This window comes from Dermochelys coriacea, chromosome 2 (assembly GCF_009764565.3).
Source record: "Dermochelys coriacea isolate rDerCor1 chromosome 2, rDerCor1.pri.v4, whole genome shotgun sequence".
In the NCBI taxonomy this organism is placed as follows: Eukaryota; Metazoa; Chordata; order Testudines; family Dermochelyidae; genus Dermochelys; species Dermochelys coriacea.
Genome location: NC_050069.1, coordinates 261,504,412 through 261,521,403, shown reverse-complemented (window position 1 = coordinate 261,521,403; position 16,992 = coordinate 261,504,412). Strand labels below are relative to the sequence as shown.

The 16,992-nt window shown below is 39.2% G+C and overlaps 1 protein-coding gene across 1 annotated transcript in view; it reads right to left on the bottom strand.

The window, feature by feature from the left end:
• Window positions 1–16,992, bottom strand: part of MINDY4 (MINDY lysine 48 deubiquitinase 4) — a 96,981-nt gene that overhangs the window by 7,864 nt on the left and 72,125 nt on the right. The window contains exons 17-18 of the mRNA XM_038393104.2: window positions 5,492–5,672; window positions 250–322 (exon numbers count right to left, since the gene is read on the bottom strand). Of these exons, the coding sequence (XP_038249032.1) occupies window positions 250–322; window positions 5,492–5,672 (254 nt within the window). The remainder of the gene's footprint in view (window positions 1–249; window positions 323–5,491; window positions 5,673–16,992) is intronic.

Here is a 16,992-nt window from a genome sequence, read left to right as displayed (position 1 = left end):
TTTAAGCACTAAATTGAACATCCCAGCCCATTAATGTGGTCATCATAACATCATACAGGAACAGAACCCTATTTTTGATATGTTCTGTTACCAACTCTGGCTCATTGAGTTCCTTTCTTTTTGTTAACCAACAACTCTTTACAACTCAGCTGAACATATTTATTTTATGGCAAGTCAAAACCTCATTTTGAGAAAAATGTTAGAGAACTGAAACTATCTGCTACAAAATTTTAGATGAGGGTTACTTACTTTGTCCTAATACAGTGCTCAAGAGGAGGAATAAGGTCATTTTCTTTATCTTCGGTGTAAAGCTGAACTGTATCTGCAGAGACATTTCAGATATTTATTAGGACCATCATCATGGCTGGGAGTCAACATCATGGATCAGAGCCCCACTGTGTTAGGCACTATACAAACACAGAACAAGAACATAGTCCCTGCCCCCAAAGTGGTGACAATCTATGTGCTAAATCCTCTTTCCAAATCCTGCAAACAATATTAGCATGGAATGGCAGATCAAATATTATCATATAGATCCGATTCCATTCAGAATGAGTCTGGTAATGTAATATGAGCAAAGGTGTAGTTTAAAGAAAAGTATGATAGTCTGAAAACCTCATAAGTGGTACTTCTATTATTTAAAAAGGGTACCCTGCCATTCAGAACCACTTATGTTTTACCAATCATTTTTCCACAAAGCCTACAGTGGCACACACAAGACCTCTCTTCTTAAATATGGGACAAAACTCTTTTTAACGGGAAGTACAGCAATTAATATACATGCAATACCTAATAGCCTCAATCTATTTCATTTCAATTAAGTCAATCAAACTATTTATTGTAACTTATGGCAACTGCCTTGAAGTTGGGGGTGGTGAATGTGCCTCTGTAGAAAATGCCACCTTCTAATAACTTCAACGACAGTTATATTTCCCCCAGCAATTTAGTAAATGACTATGCTCTTGAGAACCCCATATTAAAGAGTATTGAGTGCAAAGGATGTTTGAATGGGGTAAGATACACAGACTGTCGTCATCTGTAATCATTATAAAGATCAGCGACATTTTTCCAGAAGTCCAAAAAACCTTTATTCTTTTCTGAAAGTTCTGTGTAAAATATATAATAAATATCCCCAAACCCATGGAGATTCTCTGAATGACTGACAAAGACACATAGGTAAAACACGAGAGACATTTAAAGTTCTCATGGAGTGCATCGTTTCCTCCAAATAAATTATCCTGTTTGCCTCCTATATTTGAGTAGGACTTTCTGTGTGGAAGAAGGCACTTTTTGCCCTGTAAAGGCAGAGTGAAGTTCTGCCACCCTAGATTTGCTCTATTTTTTGGAAAGAGATAACAGGTATCCTCTCTAACTTTCAGCAAATGGGTCCATATGAGTGAGCACCATAGATAAAATCTGCCCTTATGCAAAGGGCTAGCATGAGACTGTACATCAGTTAAATCCTACATAGATTGTGTTCTGGTCCCCTGCACAAGGGAAAATTTCACTCTGAATGAAGTTAATTTTGCTATCCACTTCTTGACTCTCTCTCTTTTTGCAAAAGGCTTTACCAGACTTTGATCCTGCCTTCTTGGTTACAAAGTACAGCCCTAGGTGTAGGTCATCATTTCAAGGAACACTACTTTTTCACATCTGGTCAAAGAAAGTACAGCACCTAAGGACTCAGAAGACTACTGTCACAGCTAACCTGGTGGCTGAACTTTGTGACTTTGTCCTGACCCATAACTATTTCACATTTGGTGACAATGTATACCTTCAAATCAGCGGCACTGCGATGGGTACCCACATGGCCCCACAGTATGCCAACATTTTTATGGCTGCCTTAGAACAACGCTTCCTCAGCTCTCGTCCCCTAATGCCCCTACTCTACTTGCGCTACATTGATGACATCTTCATCATCTGGACCCATGGAAAAGAAGCTCTTGAGGAATTCCACCATGATTTCAACAATTTCCATCCCACCATCAACCTCAGCCTGGACCAGTCCACACAAGAGATCCACTTCCTGGACACTACGGTGCTAATAAGCGATGGTCACATAAACACAACCCTATATCGGAAACCTACTGACCGCTATTCCTACCTACATGCCTCTAGCTTTCATCCAGATCATACCACTCGATCCATTGTCTACAGCCAAGCTCTACGATATAACCGCATTTGCTCCAACCCCTCAGACAGAGACAAACACCTACAAGATCTCTATCATGCATTCCTACAACTACAATACCCACCTGCTGAAGTGAAGAAACAGATTGACAGAGCCAGAAGTGTACCCAGAAGTCACCTACTACAGGACAGGCCCAACAAAGAAAACAACAGAACGCCACTAGCCATCACCTTCAGCCCCCAACTAAAACCTCTCCAACGCATCATCAAGGATCTACAACCTATCCTGAAGGACGAGCCATCACTCTCACAGATCTTGGGAGACAGACCAGTCCTTGCTTACAGACAGCCCCCCAATCTGAAGCAAATACTCACCAGCAACCACACACCACACAACAGAACCACTAACCCAGGAACCTATCCTTGCAACAAAGCCCGTTGCCAACTCTGTCCACATATCTATTCAGGGGATACCATCATAGGGCCTAATCACATCAGCCACACTATCAGAGGCTCGTTCACCTGCGCATCTACCAATGTGATATATGCCATCATGTGCCAGCAATGCCCCTCTGCCATGTACATTGGCCAAACTGGACAGTCTCTACGTAAAAGAATGAATGGACACAAATCAGACGTCAAGAATTATAACATTCAAAAACCAGTTGGAGAACACTTCAATCTCTCTGGTCACTCGATCACAGACCTAAGAGTGGCTATCCTTCAACAAAAAAGCTTCAAAAACAGACTCCAACGAGAGACTGCTGAATTGGAATTAATTTGCAAACTGGATACAATTAACTTAGGCTTGAATAGAGACTGGGAATGGATGAGTCATTACACAAAGTAAAACTATTTCCCCATGGTATTTCTCCCTCCCACCCCACCCCCCACTGTTCCTCTGATATTCTTGTTAACTGCTGGAATTAGCCTACCTTGCTTGTCACCATGAAAGGTTTTCCTCCTTTCCCCCCCCTGCTGCTGGTGATGGCTTATCTTAAGTGATCACAGGTTTCAGAGTAGCAGCCGTGTTAGTCTGTATTCGCAAAAAGAAAAGGAGTACTTGTGGCACCTTAGAGACTAACACGGCTGCTACTCTGAAACCTGTGATTATGCAAGGCACTGAATTTAGCCGTATAGAGTGGAAATCTGTCAACTTCATGAAAAAACTCGCACAGATACAGACAGACATCATCTTCCTCTCCAAATGCAAACAGATGGACATCATACCGAAAGGACTGAAGGTAAAAAAAATTTGTTAGTCTCTAAGGTGCCACAAGTACTCCTTTTCTTCTTAAGTGATCACTCTCCTTACAGTGTGTATGATAACCCATTGTTTCATGTTCTCTGTGTGTGTGTATATAAATCTCTCCTCTGTTTTTTCCACCAAATGCATCCGATGAAGTGAGCTGTAGCTCACGAAAGCTTATGCTCTAATAAATTTGTTAGTCTCTAAGGTGCCACAAGTACTCCTTTTCTTTTTGCGAATACAGACTAACACGGCTGCTACTCTGAAACTTCCACTTTTTAGGAGATATTAAAGAACCCCAACTTTTCTCTAGATCAAACAAAGTTTGTACTGAGCAGGATGGCTATCTCCAAAGACACACAACAAGCTCAGAGGACTCTCGGAGAGATTTTCTAGCCAGAATGGTGAAACTATTTGGCGTTAATGCAGTACTGCAAAATTCCAAAAATAAGAAAAGATTTAGTAGTACAAACCATTTGTGGGTGTGATGCCTTAAACTTAAAACATATTTCTGAATCCAAGCCTAATTCCAGAGGAGAAATAAATTGGAGTGCTAACAGTTGGTTGAATGGTACAAAGAAACAATACACAAAATAATAATTAGCAATTTCTCATCCACAGATCTCAAAGAGTGAGCAAGTATTATTATTCCTGTTCTACTGATGAATAAACTAAGACCAACAGAGGTGAAGTGACTTGCCCAAGTTGACACAGATGTTAGTAGCAAAGGTGTAAATAGAACTTAGGTCTCTACTGCTATGCTGACAAAGGACGTCCTTGCCACAAACTGAAACTCACCGCCGTTAGAAATAATTAATAAGAAAGGATTCCCCACTGTATTTTCCACCGAATGCATCCGATGAATTGAGCTGTAGCTCACGAAAGCTTATGCTCAAATAAATTTGTTAGTCTCTAAGTACTGTTAGTACAAGTACTCCTTTTCTTCTTGTGAATACAGACTAACATGGCTGCTACTCTGAATCCTTTCCTTTTCTTTCCTTGACCATAGACAACTAATAAGACGGGCTTAAACCAAAAGGTATGTTGTTGCTCTTCAACAACGCAAAACTGAAATATTTTTTCTCAAACTTACAAAAACATTGGAAAAAATCACAGAAATGGTCAGCCCAAGAGGCATACGTTTCAAAAAAATTTGGGGCATATGAAAAAAAAATTTAGTAGCTGTGTGTAAGGATAGCAGGAGCTAGTTATAATAAATGTCCTCTCCTAGTGGCCCTTTGTACGATATATGTTAGTAAGTCTTCTCACTTCTGAAATAGACCACATATGGGTACCTGGAAGTTAGTTTATTTATGGAAATAACATACAACCATCACAATCATCCCAGTAGGGTGGGCTCTAGGTGAATTTGAGTAAGACGATACAAACTATGGTGCAGCTATAATTTCACTTACCAAAGACCAAATCTTGAAAGGTTCTCCTGAGCACCCACAACTCCTCACTGCAACTCTCAAGGGTTGGGCATATCAGCTCTGTTTAATGAGTGGCCAGACTGTCCATTTTACAACTAGCCATGACTAAAGGGCAGTGTGCAGATGTGCTGCTTCACGAGCAGTCCAAGGAAGGAATTGGACCATATTAGCAGCAGCTTACTATGTTCTCTGCACCAACTCAGCTGTCCATGAAGGAGCATTAAGGTTCAAGCTGAGGCTATAACCATTCCCCACCCTCTCTGCCATTTCCCACCCATTCTGCAAGGGAAGGGGGAAATACTGAGACTGCAGGATCTACTCTGTCCCCTGTGCCTGCAGAGATGTGGAGCCTATCCAAAGTCACAACTGGTGTATGGCCCGGTGAGTCTGGACAGACCAGACCACAATCTAGCCCTCAGAATCAGCTTTCTTTAAAGGTGTAGCAGCTTCTGGGAAACAGAGCATGCTCACTTTTAAATATTTAAGGACCCTTATCTTAACCTCAAAATGATCCTGCTGTGAACCACAATTTATTGTAACCAATAAAGGAAACCTAGGCAGTGGGCACCAAACCTCTAATAGTCTGGCTAGATTTGGGTTATATTATCAGGACTCTTCTTTCAGATGTGATGCTGTTACTGTCACTGTGGAGGAAATGCAAAGGTTCTCCTATACATACCAACTGTTAACCGTATTTCCTCTTCCTGGTTGGCCAGGCCATCATAGTAATAGAGATCAAATCTCCGTTCCCTTTTCCAGTCATCTAGTAAGTCCTTTCTCAAGCAAAAAAGCACACTGAAATGGCTTTCACTGCATACGACCCAAATTGGATACCTAGGGGTCTTCAAATAGCAGCCAACCTGGAAGAAACAGAGATAGCATGAAAAACAAAACAGTTGATGGTGTACAATAATAAAAACAACAATAATTTTCACTTATGTATCACCTTCAACAAACATTAATTAATTAAGGCTCATAGTACACCTCTAAAGCTGGTACAGGTTATTTCCCCTATTTTTGCAATTAGGTAATCTGAGGCACAATTAGGCTCAGTAACTTGCCCAAGGTTACAAACAGATATGTTTTTCACTGCAACAAAGGTGTGTTCTTATTTTGGGTTAATTAACAGGGGTTAAATTAGCAGTGAAGACACTGCAACTTGGCCTTTAACTCAGGTTAGCAGCTTGAGTTAAAGCCTACAGGGGAGCCTGGGGTTAAACTCAAGTTACTAACCTAAGTTAAAAGCCGATTTACTGTATCTTCACTGCTATTTCAACCTGAGTTAGCTAACCACAATTAAGAACACCTCTTTTTCACAGAGGGTGAAATCCTGGCCTGATTGAAGTCAGTGGCAGAACTCCCATTGGCGTCAATGGGCCCAGGATTCCATCCCTGGAATTCAGAAGCAAGGAGAATCCAGTTAGCTGCCAGAGCTACTAAACCACACTGAAAAGAGCAGAGTAATATGATGATAATGATTTAGTTATTCCGAGGTGCTGTACAGACATATTGGAAGACTAAATTCCCTTTCTGAAGAGTTTACAATCTAATATAATCCCTGCATTTCAACACATTTTTCATTGGCATTTCAAATTCAGGAGTTTGGGTTTTGTTTTGAACGAGTAGAATAAAACAATAAAATCTTTTTACGTTGAGCAACCTTTTCCATTATTACTAAAACAGAAAGATTCTCAGAATCTCAGATGGAGTAAAATCAACGCATTATTATTGGGCCGCCTTTGATGAACCTCAGTCCTTTCTTTTTAACCTTCATTTGTAAAGGCCTTATCATGCTCTTAAGTCACATGTGCAACTCCTGCTGACCTCATATGGAAGTTCTACCCTCAGACTAAAGGCACACCATAAGCATTCTTCATGGGGAAAAAAAAGTGTAATTTACTTGAATAGCCATTATTTTTAAATCTCCCAACAGTTTGAAATATAAGTAAATACAGTATTATTGATGTTTTTTGAATAATCACCTAATTTATCATCTAATCTAATCTATCTGTCTATTGTAGGGTTTTATCCTGCTGCCCACCACCGTAGAATCTGACCACCTTCCAAGTAAAAGCAATATCAATAGCAAAGTCCCTACTGGACTTCATAGAGTCTCTGACACTTCTTCCTTTTTGGGGTAAAAACTCTTCTTGGGGTGCATGTTATATATATATATATTCTGGTGTTTACAACATACTGATATGTAAATTATTTAGGCCATGCTCCTATATTCACTGAAGTCAATAAAAGATTTATGTGAGATTTTCTTTTCCTGCCTTAATCTGTTCCATGATGAACACCATCCCCTACCCTCCCCAAGTCCTGGGTTGCCCTTTTACAATGACACCCTCCTGAAATCAATGCAATGTCCAGAGGTATTGGTTCACAGTGAGCAACAGCAGATGTGTTCACTTACTGGGACCAGTCTATCATGCAGTACATTTTACAGCAAGGAGCAAGTTCAGGATTTCAGCCCCTCTACTACCATGTAAATGGGTAAATATAGTAGCTAGATTGTTTAGTGCATCAGGAACACCTTTCTTTTTTCTTCCTGCTGGGATTTTAGTTTTCAGCTATAAAGGATATTTAGTTATCTGCTATATTCCTGTAATTGAAATATGGCATCTTAACACAAAGCAGCTTTGTTTTTCCCATAGAACTGCTGACAGTTTTATCTTCCAGAAGTTATTTAGGGAAACTAAAGACAAAAATAAAGCTTCTGTTTTAATAGAATAGCTTTTATTATGATTATAATTATTTCTATTGAGGTAGTGTGTAGAGACCCCAACCCTATTGTGCTAGGTGCTGTACAAATATTAACTTTAGAACTGCTTAACATTAGAATAAATGAGGAGTACTTGTGGCACCTTCGAGACTAACAAATTTATTTGGGCATAAGATTTCGTTGGCTAAAACCCACTTCATTGGATGCACGCAGTGGAAAATACAGTAGGAAGATATATAGACACAGAGAACATGAAAAAATGGGTGTTGCCATACCAACTGTAACGAGACTAATCAATTAAGGTGGGCTATTATCATCAGGAGAAAAAAAAATTTTGTAGTGATAATCAGGATAGTTCACTTCAAACAGTTGACAAGAAGGTGTGAGTAACAGCAGGGGGAAAATTAGCATGGGGAAATAGTTTTTAATTTATGTAATGACCCATCCACTCCCAGTCTTTATTCAGGCCTAATTTATAGGTGTCCAGTTTGCAAATTTAATTCCAATTCTGCAGTTTCTCGTTGGAGTCTGTTTTTGAAGATTATTTTTGGAGAATTGTGACTTTTAGGTCTGAAACTGAGTGACCAGGGAGGTTGAAGTGTTCTCCAACTGGTTTTTGAATGTTATAATTCTTGATGTTTGATTTGTGTCCATTTATTAGGTCCTATGATGGTGTCCCTTGAATAGATAAGTGGACAGAGTTGGCAATGGGCTTTGTTGCAAGGATAGGTTCCTGGGTTAGTGTTTTTGTTGCGTGGTGTGTGATTGCTGGTGAGTATTTGCTTCAGGTTGGGGGTGTGTCTGTAAGCAAGGACTGGCCTGTCTCCCAAGATCTGTGAGAGTGAGGAATCGTCCTTCAGGATAGGTTATAGATCCTTGATGATGTGCTGGAGAGGTTTTAGTTGGGGGCTGAAGGTGACGGTTAGTGGCGTTCTGTTACTTTCTTTGTTGGGCCTGTCCTACAGTAGGTGACTTCTGGGTATTCTTCTGGCTCTGTCAATCTGTTTCTTCACTTCAGCAGGTGGGTATTGTAGTGAATAAAAAGTGAAGAAAACAGTTAAGTGAAGAAACAGATTGACAGAGCCAGAAGAATAGCCAAAAGAAGTTTGGATATTTATATGGATAATGAGAATATCCACAGTTACATTAGGGTGAATAAAAATATATGAAAAGGCTCTAAATCCTCATCCACTAACTAAAATGAAACCTTCCCTTTGGGCTGATTTTCCATAATAATTGTCCATTACATGGCTTCTTGCAACTTTCCCTAAAGCTTCTGGTGTTGGCCACTGTCAGAGAAAGGATTTTGGACTACGCGGACTACTGTTCTGGATCTGATTTGATAATTCCTTTGTTCCTGAGTTCCTGGGACTGAATAAAGAGGTCAAGAGAGGGTTCTAGCAGGTATATTTGCTACTGTGGACATTATGGTATATACTGTATATATAATGCTGCTTCCAATTCTCAGGCACATTGCCTATAGACACCAATGTGAGCTAATCAGCAGAAAAAATATAGCATATGCTGTATAGCCCATTCTATTATAAAAATTTAAACAAAATTCTCAGCATTGTGAATTATGCACTTTTGTTAATAAGATATGTATTTTGCATCTGAAATGTTATATAAATACAAAATCAAGCATCTTCCTGAAGCAGAGTTCCTTGTGATGTTAGGTAACAATTCTCTAGATCAATAAGTAACTGACTCATTACTTTGTTAATGTCTATATAACACATCCTTTTATTCAATAGTTTGGAGAGGGAGGGTTTGTAAATTCTTGGCTCAAAAGTACAGAAGAAATTTTGCAAAGTTAAAAGCTAAAAAAATAGAACGTAAAAGGAATAACAATAAGAGAAGTACATAGATCCAAGATTTCAAATGAGAGGGAAATTGATGAAAATATTTCACTTTACAAAGATGCTTATATTAGTATTCTTGTAAATCAAAGAAAAATGTGAACAGTGACTTCCTTGTAACAATGCTGTCATCCCATAAATGGCTGCTAAAATAATGCCCAAAAGGCTTCAAATAATATGTGCTGATGTGAGATTAAGGAAATAGAAAAAGGTTTCCAACCAAGGTTCCACTCTAGCTCTTATTCACTCGAACAGTCCCACTGAAGTCAATATTGCTGCTCATGTGAGTAAGGCTTGCAAGACTGAGCCTCAGATATGTATATTGCACAAAGAACTAAAAGCACATATTGCATTAACATAATAAGTATTCCACTAGTGTTTAAAATACTGCATGCCAAATCCTCAGCTATTGTAAACAACAGAGCTACATCAATTACACTAGAGGAAGATCTGGTCTTAACTATATCATAAAGTAGTGTTATTCGTAGGACTGATAATCAAGGGCTTCAATGAAACAAATACTATCAGCTCTCCCCAAGATTTGAGACCAGAGACCAACAACACAGTGAGAAGGGGAATATGCTACACTAATGGTGGAATTTTCACAAGTAATCATTTGCTGGCCTAACTTGCTTCCATTGAAGTCAATGGTCAAACTTCAAATTTAGGCCAACATTGAGGGCTTTAGAAAAATCCCACCCTGGATACTATTTCTGATGTAGTCACCTTCAAGAAGATAATGGCAGTCAAATACCCAACATTTTCTGCAAGAGGAGATGAATGCTGTACCCATGCCTCTTGCTGGTCAAAGAGGCCAGTTGTTTGCCCAGCCTCACCCACTAGCAAGAAGAGCTTGCATATTTTCCTGATGTCTCAGGAGACTCATTCATCTTTGTCTGCTGAAATCACACTGATGCACATGCAGAATTCAGAGTATGTAAATAAAAACCCAAAGATTCCCTTCTCTCCTCTTGGTCTGCTGAAATCCTTTAGGCAAGGCCTATTTACTTAGGCCATGTCTACATTTACCGGTAGATCGGCACTGCTGTGATAGATGCAGCAGTGTCGATTTAGTGGGTCTGGTGAAGACCCGCTAAGTCAACGGCAGAGCACTCTCCCGTTGACTCTGGTACTCCAGCTCCCTGCAAAGAGTAAGGTAAGTCAGTAGGAGAGCATCTCCCATGACACAGCGTGGTGTAGACAGTGCAGTAAGTCGACTTAAGCTGCGTCCACTTCAGTTATATTACTCACGTAACTGAAGTAGCAAAACTTAGGTCGACTTACCACGGTAGTGTAAACCAACCCTAAGAGCGTGCAGAGAGATCTGGCTCTTGGACCTATTTATATTTAACAATTGTCATTTTTGTTATGGGCCAGCCATATGCTTTGTACTTTACAGGAGACAAGTATAAAGAGAGTCCCCTCTTAAGGAGCCTATATTTGTATCACAAATGAATTAAATACTATAATGCATCAGTTTTAAAATATTTCATCACTTTTGACAGATGCTTATTAATCTATTGCAGGCAGAAAGGTGGGGGGAATATAGGGAGTTAGGTATCTTCTTATGCTGTATGTTTACAATCCTACAGAGACTTCCCTACCATAGTGCTCCTCCCTTACAAATCCCTTAAGTACCCTCATAAATTTAACTGAGGCAATTTTCATCTTTGGAAAATGTCAACCTTTCAGAAGGGAGCACCTGCAAAGAAAGACTCATTTCCAACTCTGTGGGTGGTCTTTTTACCCATCTGACTTAATTTCATACTTGCACAATGGCAAATTTAACTCTCCTCACCAACACTTACAGTGGAAGAATCATTTCCAATGTATCTGCCCTTGTGAAAGTTCCTGAATCTGCACATATTTCACCATTCATAGCTTATCTTCTTATAGCACAGGACAACCACGTTCTTGCTAAGTTTTCTTCAGACGCAATACATATGAGGCAGAGGGTTTTTTCTGTTTTTGGTGCTTTAGTAAGGCACACAGCTTGAGCAGATACAAATTAGTGTTCTCATCATTCCTTGTAATGTTTATAATTTAGATGGGAAGAGGATGCAACATCAGAAAAAACAAGGTGACTGAATGGCCATGGCTGATGTGGTTGTTTTTTTAGTTCCATCTTATCTAGCACAGTTTTCAATTTTTCTGCTTGCTGTGTTTTACATTATTTAAATTTGAATTGTATTTATTTATAATATCAACCCTGCCATTTCCTACCTTATTTTTGTTTGCTTGGGTACTGCAACACTTGTTACAGTGTTACACTTACAAGCTCCCCTCCTGCAAAGTCCCATCTTGTAAAGTTGAGTAGAGCTCGGGGGAAAAAAAATTGGCAATTCTGAAAAAAAAAAATTTTTTGGGGCAAACCAAAACCTTTTTTTTCAAAATTTCCAGTGAATTGAAAAGTAAAAAAAACCCCGCTGTGTAGGAAAAAAAAAGTTTTATTTTGACATTTCCAAAATATTTTGATTTTTTTCAGTTCAGTTGAAACTATTCAGTGGACTCAATATGAATTTTCAAATAGTTTTGGGTCAATAAAACTGCATTTTTCAGCAAATATATTATTAAAATTTCACCCAGCATCACTGCTGAAATCAATAGGATTCTATGTGGGTACAAAGGCCCGGCCATACAGATCACTGTCTGGGATCAAGGCAATAGTTTGCTAACTCATTAATGCCCCTTTTAAAAACTCCCCAATCCTACTGAACTCAGTGGGATTCACTTGCATAGAATCATAGACAAGTAGAGCTGGAAAGAACCTCAAGAGGTCATCAAGCCCAGTCCCCTGTGCTAAGACAGGACCAAGTAAACCTAGACCATCCCTGACAGGTAGTTGTCCAACTTGTTCTTAAAAACCTCCCATGATGGGTATTCCACAACCTCCCTTGGAAGTCTATTGTAGAGTTTAGCTGTTCTTGTAGTTTCTAATATACAACCTAAATCTCTCCTGCTGAAGATTAAGCCCATTACTTTTTGTCCTGCCTGGATAAAATGGATGTAATGGTGTAATAGGGCTCAACCCCCATCATCTGCAAGGCAAGTGAAGAATTCCTATTAGTCATGCTTTGCTCCTAGGGGGTGATTGACTAATTGCCTCCTGGCCAGAGGAGACAGAGCTAGACCTTATAAGTAGACTGAGGGAGCTCAGATGGGGACAGACTGCAGAAGAGACAGGTCTCTGGCAAACAGAAGTCCTGGGATGGGGTTTAGTAGTCAGGAAGCAATGGAGGAAGACCATTACAGGAGCAGGTCAGGCTCCTACAGGGGAAGCCCTGAGGTACGGCCAACAAGGAAACTATCAAGAAGCCTGAGAGGGGCAGAAGGGCTTATCCCAGAAGGAGTTTTTGTGAATTGCCTGGAGCGCCAAGCCAGAGAAACCTAGGTGGGAGATGGGAGAAGAGGCAGGCTGAGAAAGGCCATTGTAGGTGCAAGGGAGAGCCTGATATGGGGACACCAGAGACACAGACTCTGTGCAATGCTGCGACCAGAGACAAGGGGGCATCCATGAGGGGTGGACGTGCTACTACAAATGGATATAATTAGTTGGTGCTTAAGTGTTTACAGGAAACTGCACATTGTCTGTTCTAACCACAAAGTTTTTTATCACAATGACATTTGCTGTCCGTTAGTCTGAGGAGTCGATACTGTAAAAGAAGATTCCCTTTTTACATTCCTTGGGACATCTAGAGTATCACAGCCTCAGAACACCTGTTCCACCTGCAATAAAACATTAGCTTACTCCCCCTGGGAAATACACTATTTAGTATACTTGCAATTATATGTTTTCCAGTTCTAGGTGGCATGAGGGGCAGAGCAGTTGTGGCCATTAAAATGTAGCAGGTTTAAGTAAATTAAAGAAAACAAAATTCAATTACAAATGTTTGGGAATATTGATAAATAGAAGAATATGCCAGCCCTGCCAGAAACAAAAAAGTTTTAAACCGAGATCTTTGAGTTCAACTAGAATAGACAGTCATTAATATAACAGAAGCAGTATGTAATTTATTAATATTATTATTTGTATTGTGGTAGCATCTAAGAGCTCTAGTCATGGACCAAGACCCCACTGTGCTAAGCGCTGGACAAACACAGAACAATATGGCACTGGATAGTTTTGATATAGAAGAACTGTCTCACATGATGAAATAGGAAACAGATGAAAAGGTGAAAAATAATGGAGAGGAATGGAAAAAGATTTGGGTCCAATCCAAACCTCACTGAAATAAGTGACAAAACTCCCTTTGACTGCAGCCGGCTTTGAACAAGACCCTATATGCAGCCACAACATACAATTATTACCAATTATTATATCACTGGTGCCTTACAGAGGTCAGATTAAAGAGATCTATAGCAAATGAAGTGATGGCTGTGGGTCAAAGGCCATATACAACTTGTGCTCAAAAAGGCATGCAGACATCATGGTGCTGAGTGAAGCCTGTCATCCAAGACAGACAGGTAATTATAATAAATTTCCACACCAGTTACAGGCTTCATCAATCATAATTTGCAAGTGGTAGGTCCAAAGGCTGGTGAATGTAAGCTCTTTGGTTCTTCTCATCATGTGGATGCAGTGTTTAATTCAATGGGACCTCACCCTGACTGGGGCCTTTAGGTGACACTGCAACGTAAATAATACATGTAAAAATAACAGTGGTGGCTTTGAGAACAGAGTTTGGTAGAGCATTCCATGTGCAAAAGTTTAACATTTCATTTTCAAGAAGTCAAGATTTACTTGCAGTGGTATCAGAGACAGTTCAATGCTACAGAAATTTGGGCTATATTTGTCAATATGGGGAAATCTCTTTCTGCTATAGATGCTTGCAAAATCTGTGAAAATCTCTAAAATCTAAGGATTAAATAAAGAAATGCTGCAATCTTGTTGTTTTGTCTTTTCTTAAACAAGTCAATGCTAATATCCCAACAGTAATGACCAACCCTATGAAAACAAATCCATGGATGAGTTAGACAAAAAGTTTTCTGTAAGGAAACTCATTTCATTTCCAAGCTAGAAAGGGATTTGAATAAACAAGGAGTCAAGAACAAATTTTTTTAAATGATGGATACCTTAAGATGGAACACACATTTTTCTCCATAATGGAGCTCACCAGTAATTTATAGAGATATTACAGTGCCTTTGCAGAATCTATACATGAAGCAGAATCTCTACTGCAGGCTCACTACTGAACAATAAAAAGCCAAACTGATGGATAATAAAGCTTGCCCACCAGGTCCCATTTTGCATGTACATATTTTCATGACTTGTTTCTTAGCTAAGATGGTTGGATATCTTTTTCCCCCAGATGAGTTGCTTCTAATACATCTAAGTGCAAGAGGCATCTGCAAAGCAGACAAAAGGTTATGGGAAGAGTGTTGCACAGGGCAGATAAACAGATGAAGTACCAGAAGACAGAGACTATGCAGTGAATTTGTGAGTTAATGTAGAGCAGACCTTGTTAGTTCACACAGTGTGCTGGTTGCGTCAAAGGGGTTGAAGCTAATATTTCCCATAAGTGGCATTTTAATGAATAAGTTGAGTTAACAGATAACTGTCATTGTCCCAGTTTTCTAAATCAAGAAATGAAGGTAGAAAAGTTTGGTAACATGCTCATTGCCACCACAGTGGGAACCATTGGCAGAACCAAGATTAGTTCTTGATTCCGAGTCCTCCTATCAGATCACATGGCACGTAACACACTAGAAGAGAGTGGGAAAATGAGGAACTAAGATGACCAAGTAGCTATGGGGAAAGGCAGAGAGAGTTAAAGACATGATAGTGTCTGGATCACAGCAGCGAGGCTAACATTGAGTTTTTATGGTGTGAACTGTATTCAACTATAGAGTAGCTCTGTTGCTTTAGACTTTTCAAGATAGACTTGACAATGGGCACAATCCTACACTTGGGAGGTTGACGGGATATGACCTCAAAGTACTTTTCCATCCCTACGTTCTGATTCTGTGATTCACTATAAGTCTCATACATGAGCCTCTAACTGTTGAAAAATTACTGTTCTTATCCATTTCTAGTTCCAGTTACCATCCTCATTGCCACACTGTAATTTCATGCAGAACCTATTTACTGAAATGCTGCTAAGAAGGAAACAGTCAATTCTAAAGACTTAGAGCCCAATTTTGCTCTCAGTTGCACCAAAGTAAATACAGTGTAACCGCACCCACTTTCCTGGTGCTACTCTAGATTCACATCGGTGTAACTGAGAGTAGAACTTGGCCCTTAATTCTGAAACCAAGACAATGAGTTCCAGGCCTAGTGCATGAGTCCACTGGAATCTGATTTTTGTTACATTCGCTCCAGTGTGTATTGTAGTGTACTCGAAGAACTCAAATGTACAGCAGTGACAGATGTTCCAAATAAAACGTAAGGAAGTTTGCATCAGATGCTTGAATTAGCGTAGAACAAAAAAAATGAAATTATGTCTACTGGGGTTTCTACAACTGAGTAAGAATAATTGACTTGGAAAATATATTGCTGATCATGATTCTAATTCCCAAGTAACTGCATATTCATAGAAGGTGCCACAGCCCTTAAGTGTAGTATCTCAAGAATAAGTTGAAGGTGTTTGATTTTTGGGATTTGGTAATGTAGAATTTTTGGGGGAGAGTGGAGGAGTAGATGAGTTATCATCTATACTAACCTCACTTAATGTTGTGCTACATACAACACATCTTCCACTCTGGAGCATGGAAAACATCTGTAAGAGGTGCCAAGGAAGTGATACATTCTTTATAATAATACTAAAGAAGGACTAGAAGCATGAACCAGATGCAGCAAATGTTTTCCTTGCTTTGTTTTGATCAGTATTAATGAAATTTGGACATTAATATCATGTTGGTATATTTTCTTGACTTTATTGTTTTAGTCCTGAATACTGTAGTATTCTTTTTCCATTACAAAAATGAAACACTAGAATTTATCAGTGTTAAAAAAATCCCACTAACTTCAGCCATATGGGAAACATTTGAAGTCAGGATTTGTTTTCAGATACATTTATTTGCATTCCATCAGTTAAAACAAATTATTAGCTAATTACTTGATGGGTGTCTTTTCAGAGATTCCTAAATTGAAAAGGCCAGAGGGAACATTGTGATCATCGAGTCTCATCCCCTGTATAACACCGGCCATAGAATTTCCAACACTATTCCAGAGACAAGCCCAATAACTTCTGGTTGTGAGAGAACATATCTTTTAGAAAGACACCCAGTCATGATTTAATGACTTAAAGTGATAGATAATCCACTACAGCTGTACATAAATTATTCCAGCAGTTAATTACTCTCACTGGGTTATTTTGAAAATTTCAATCTAATTTTGCATTTTATTTCTAAATAAAACTAAAATATTATTTTCAAAATTAAATGTTGAAAAGAAACATGTCACTTTATGTTGCCAGATATTATCATTGTCTTTTATTAGTCTAGCAAAATGAAGACTAAGAAGGGATTTGATTCCTCTCTACAAATAAATTAGGGAGGTAAACACAAGGGTGGGAAAGAGCTATTTAAGATCAACAACAATGTTGGCACAAGAACAAATGAGCATAGACTGGTCATGAATATTATTGGGCTGAAGGT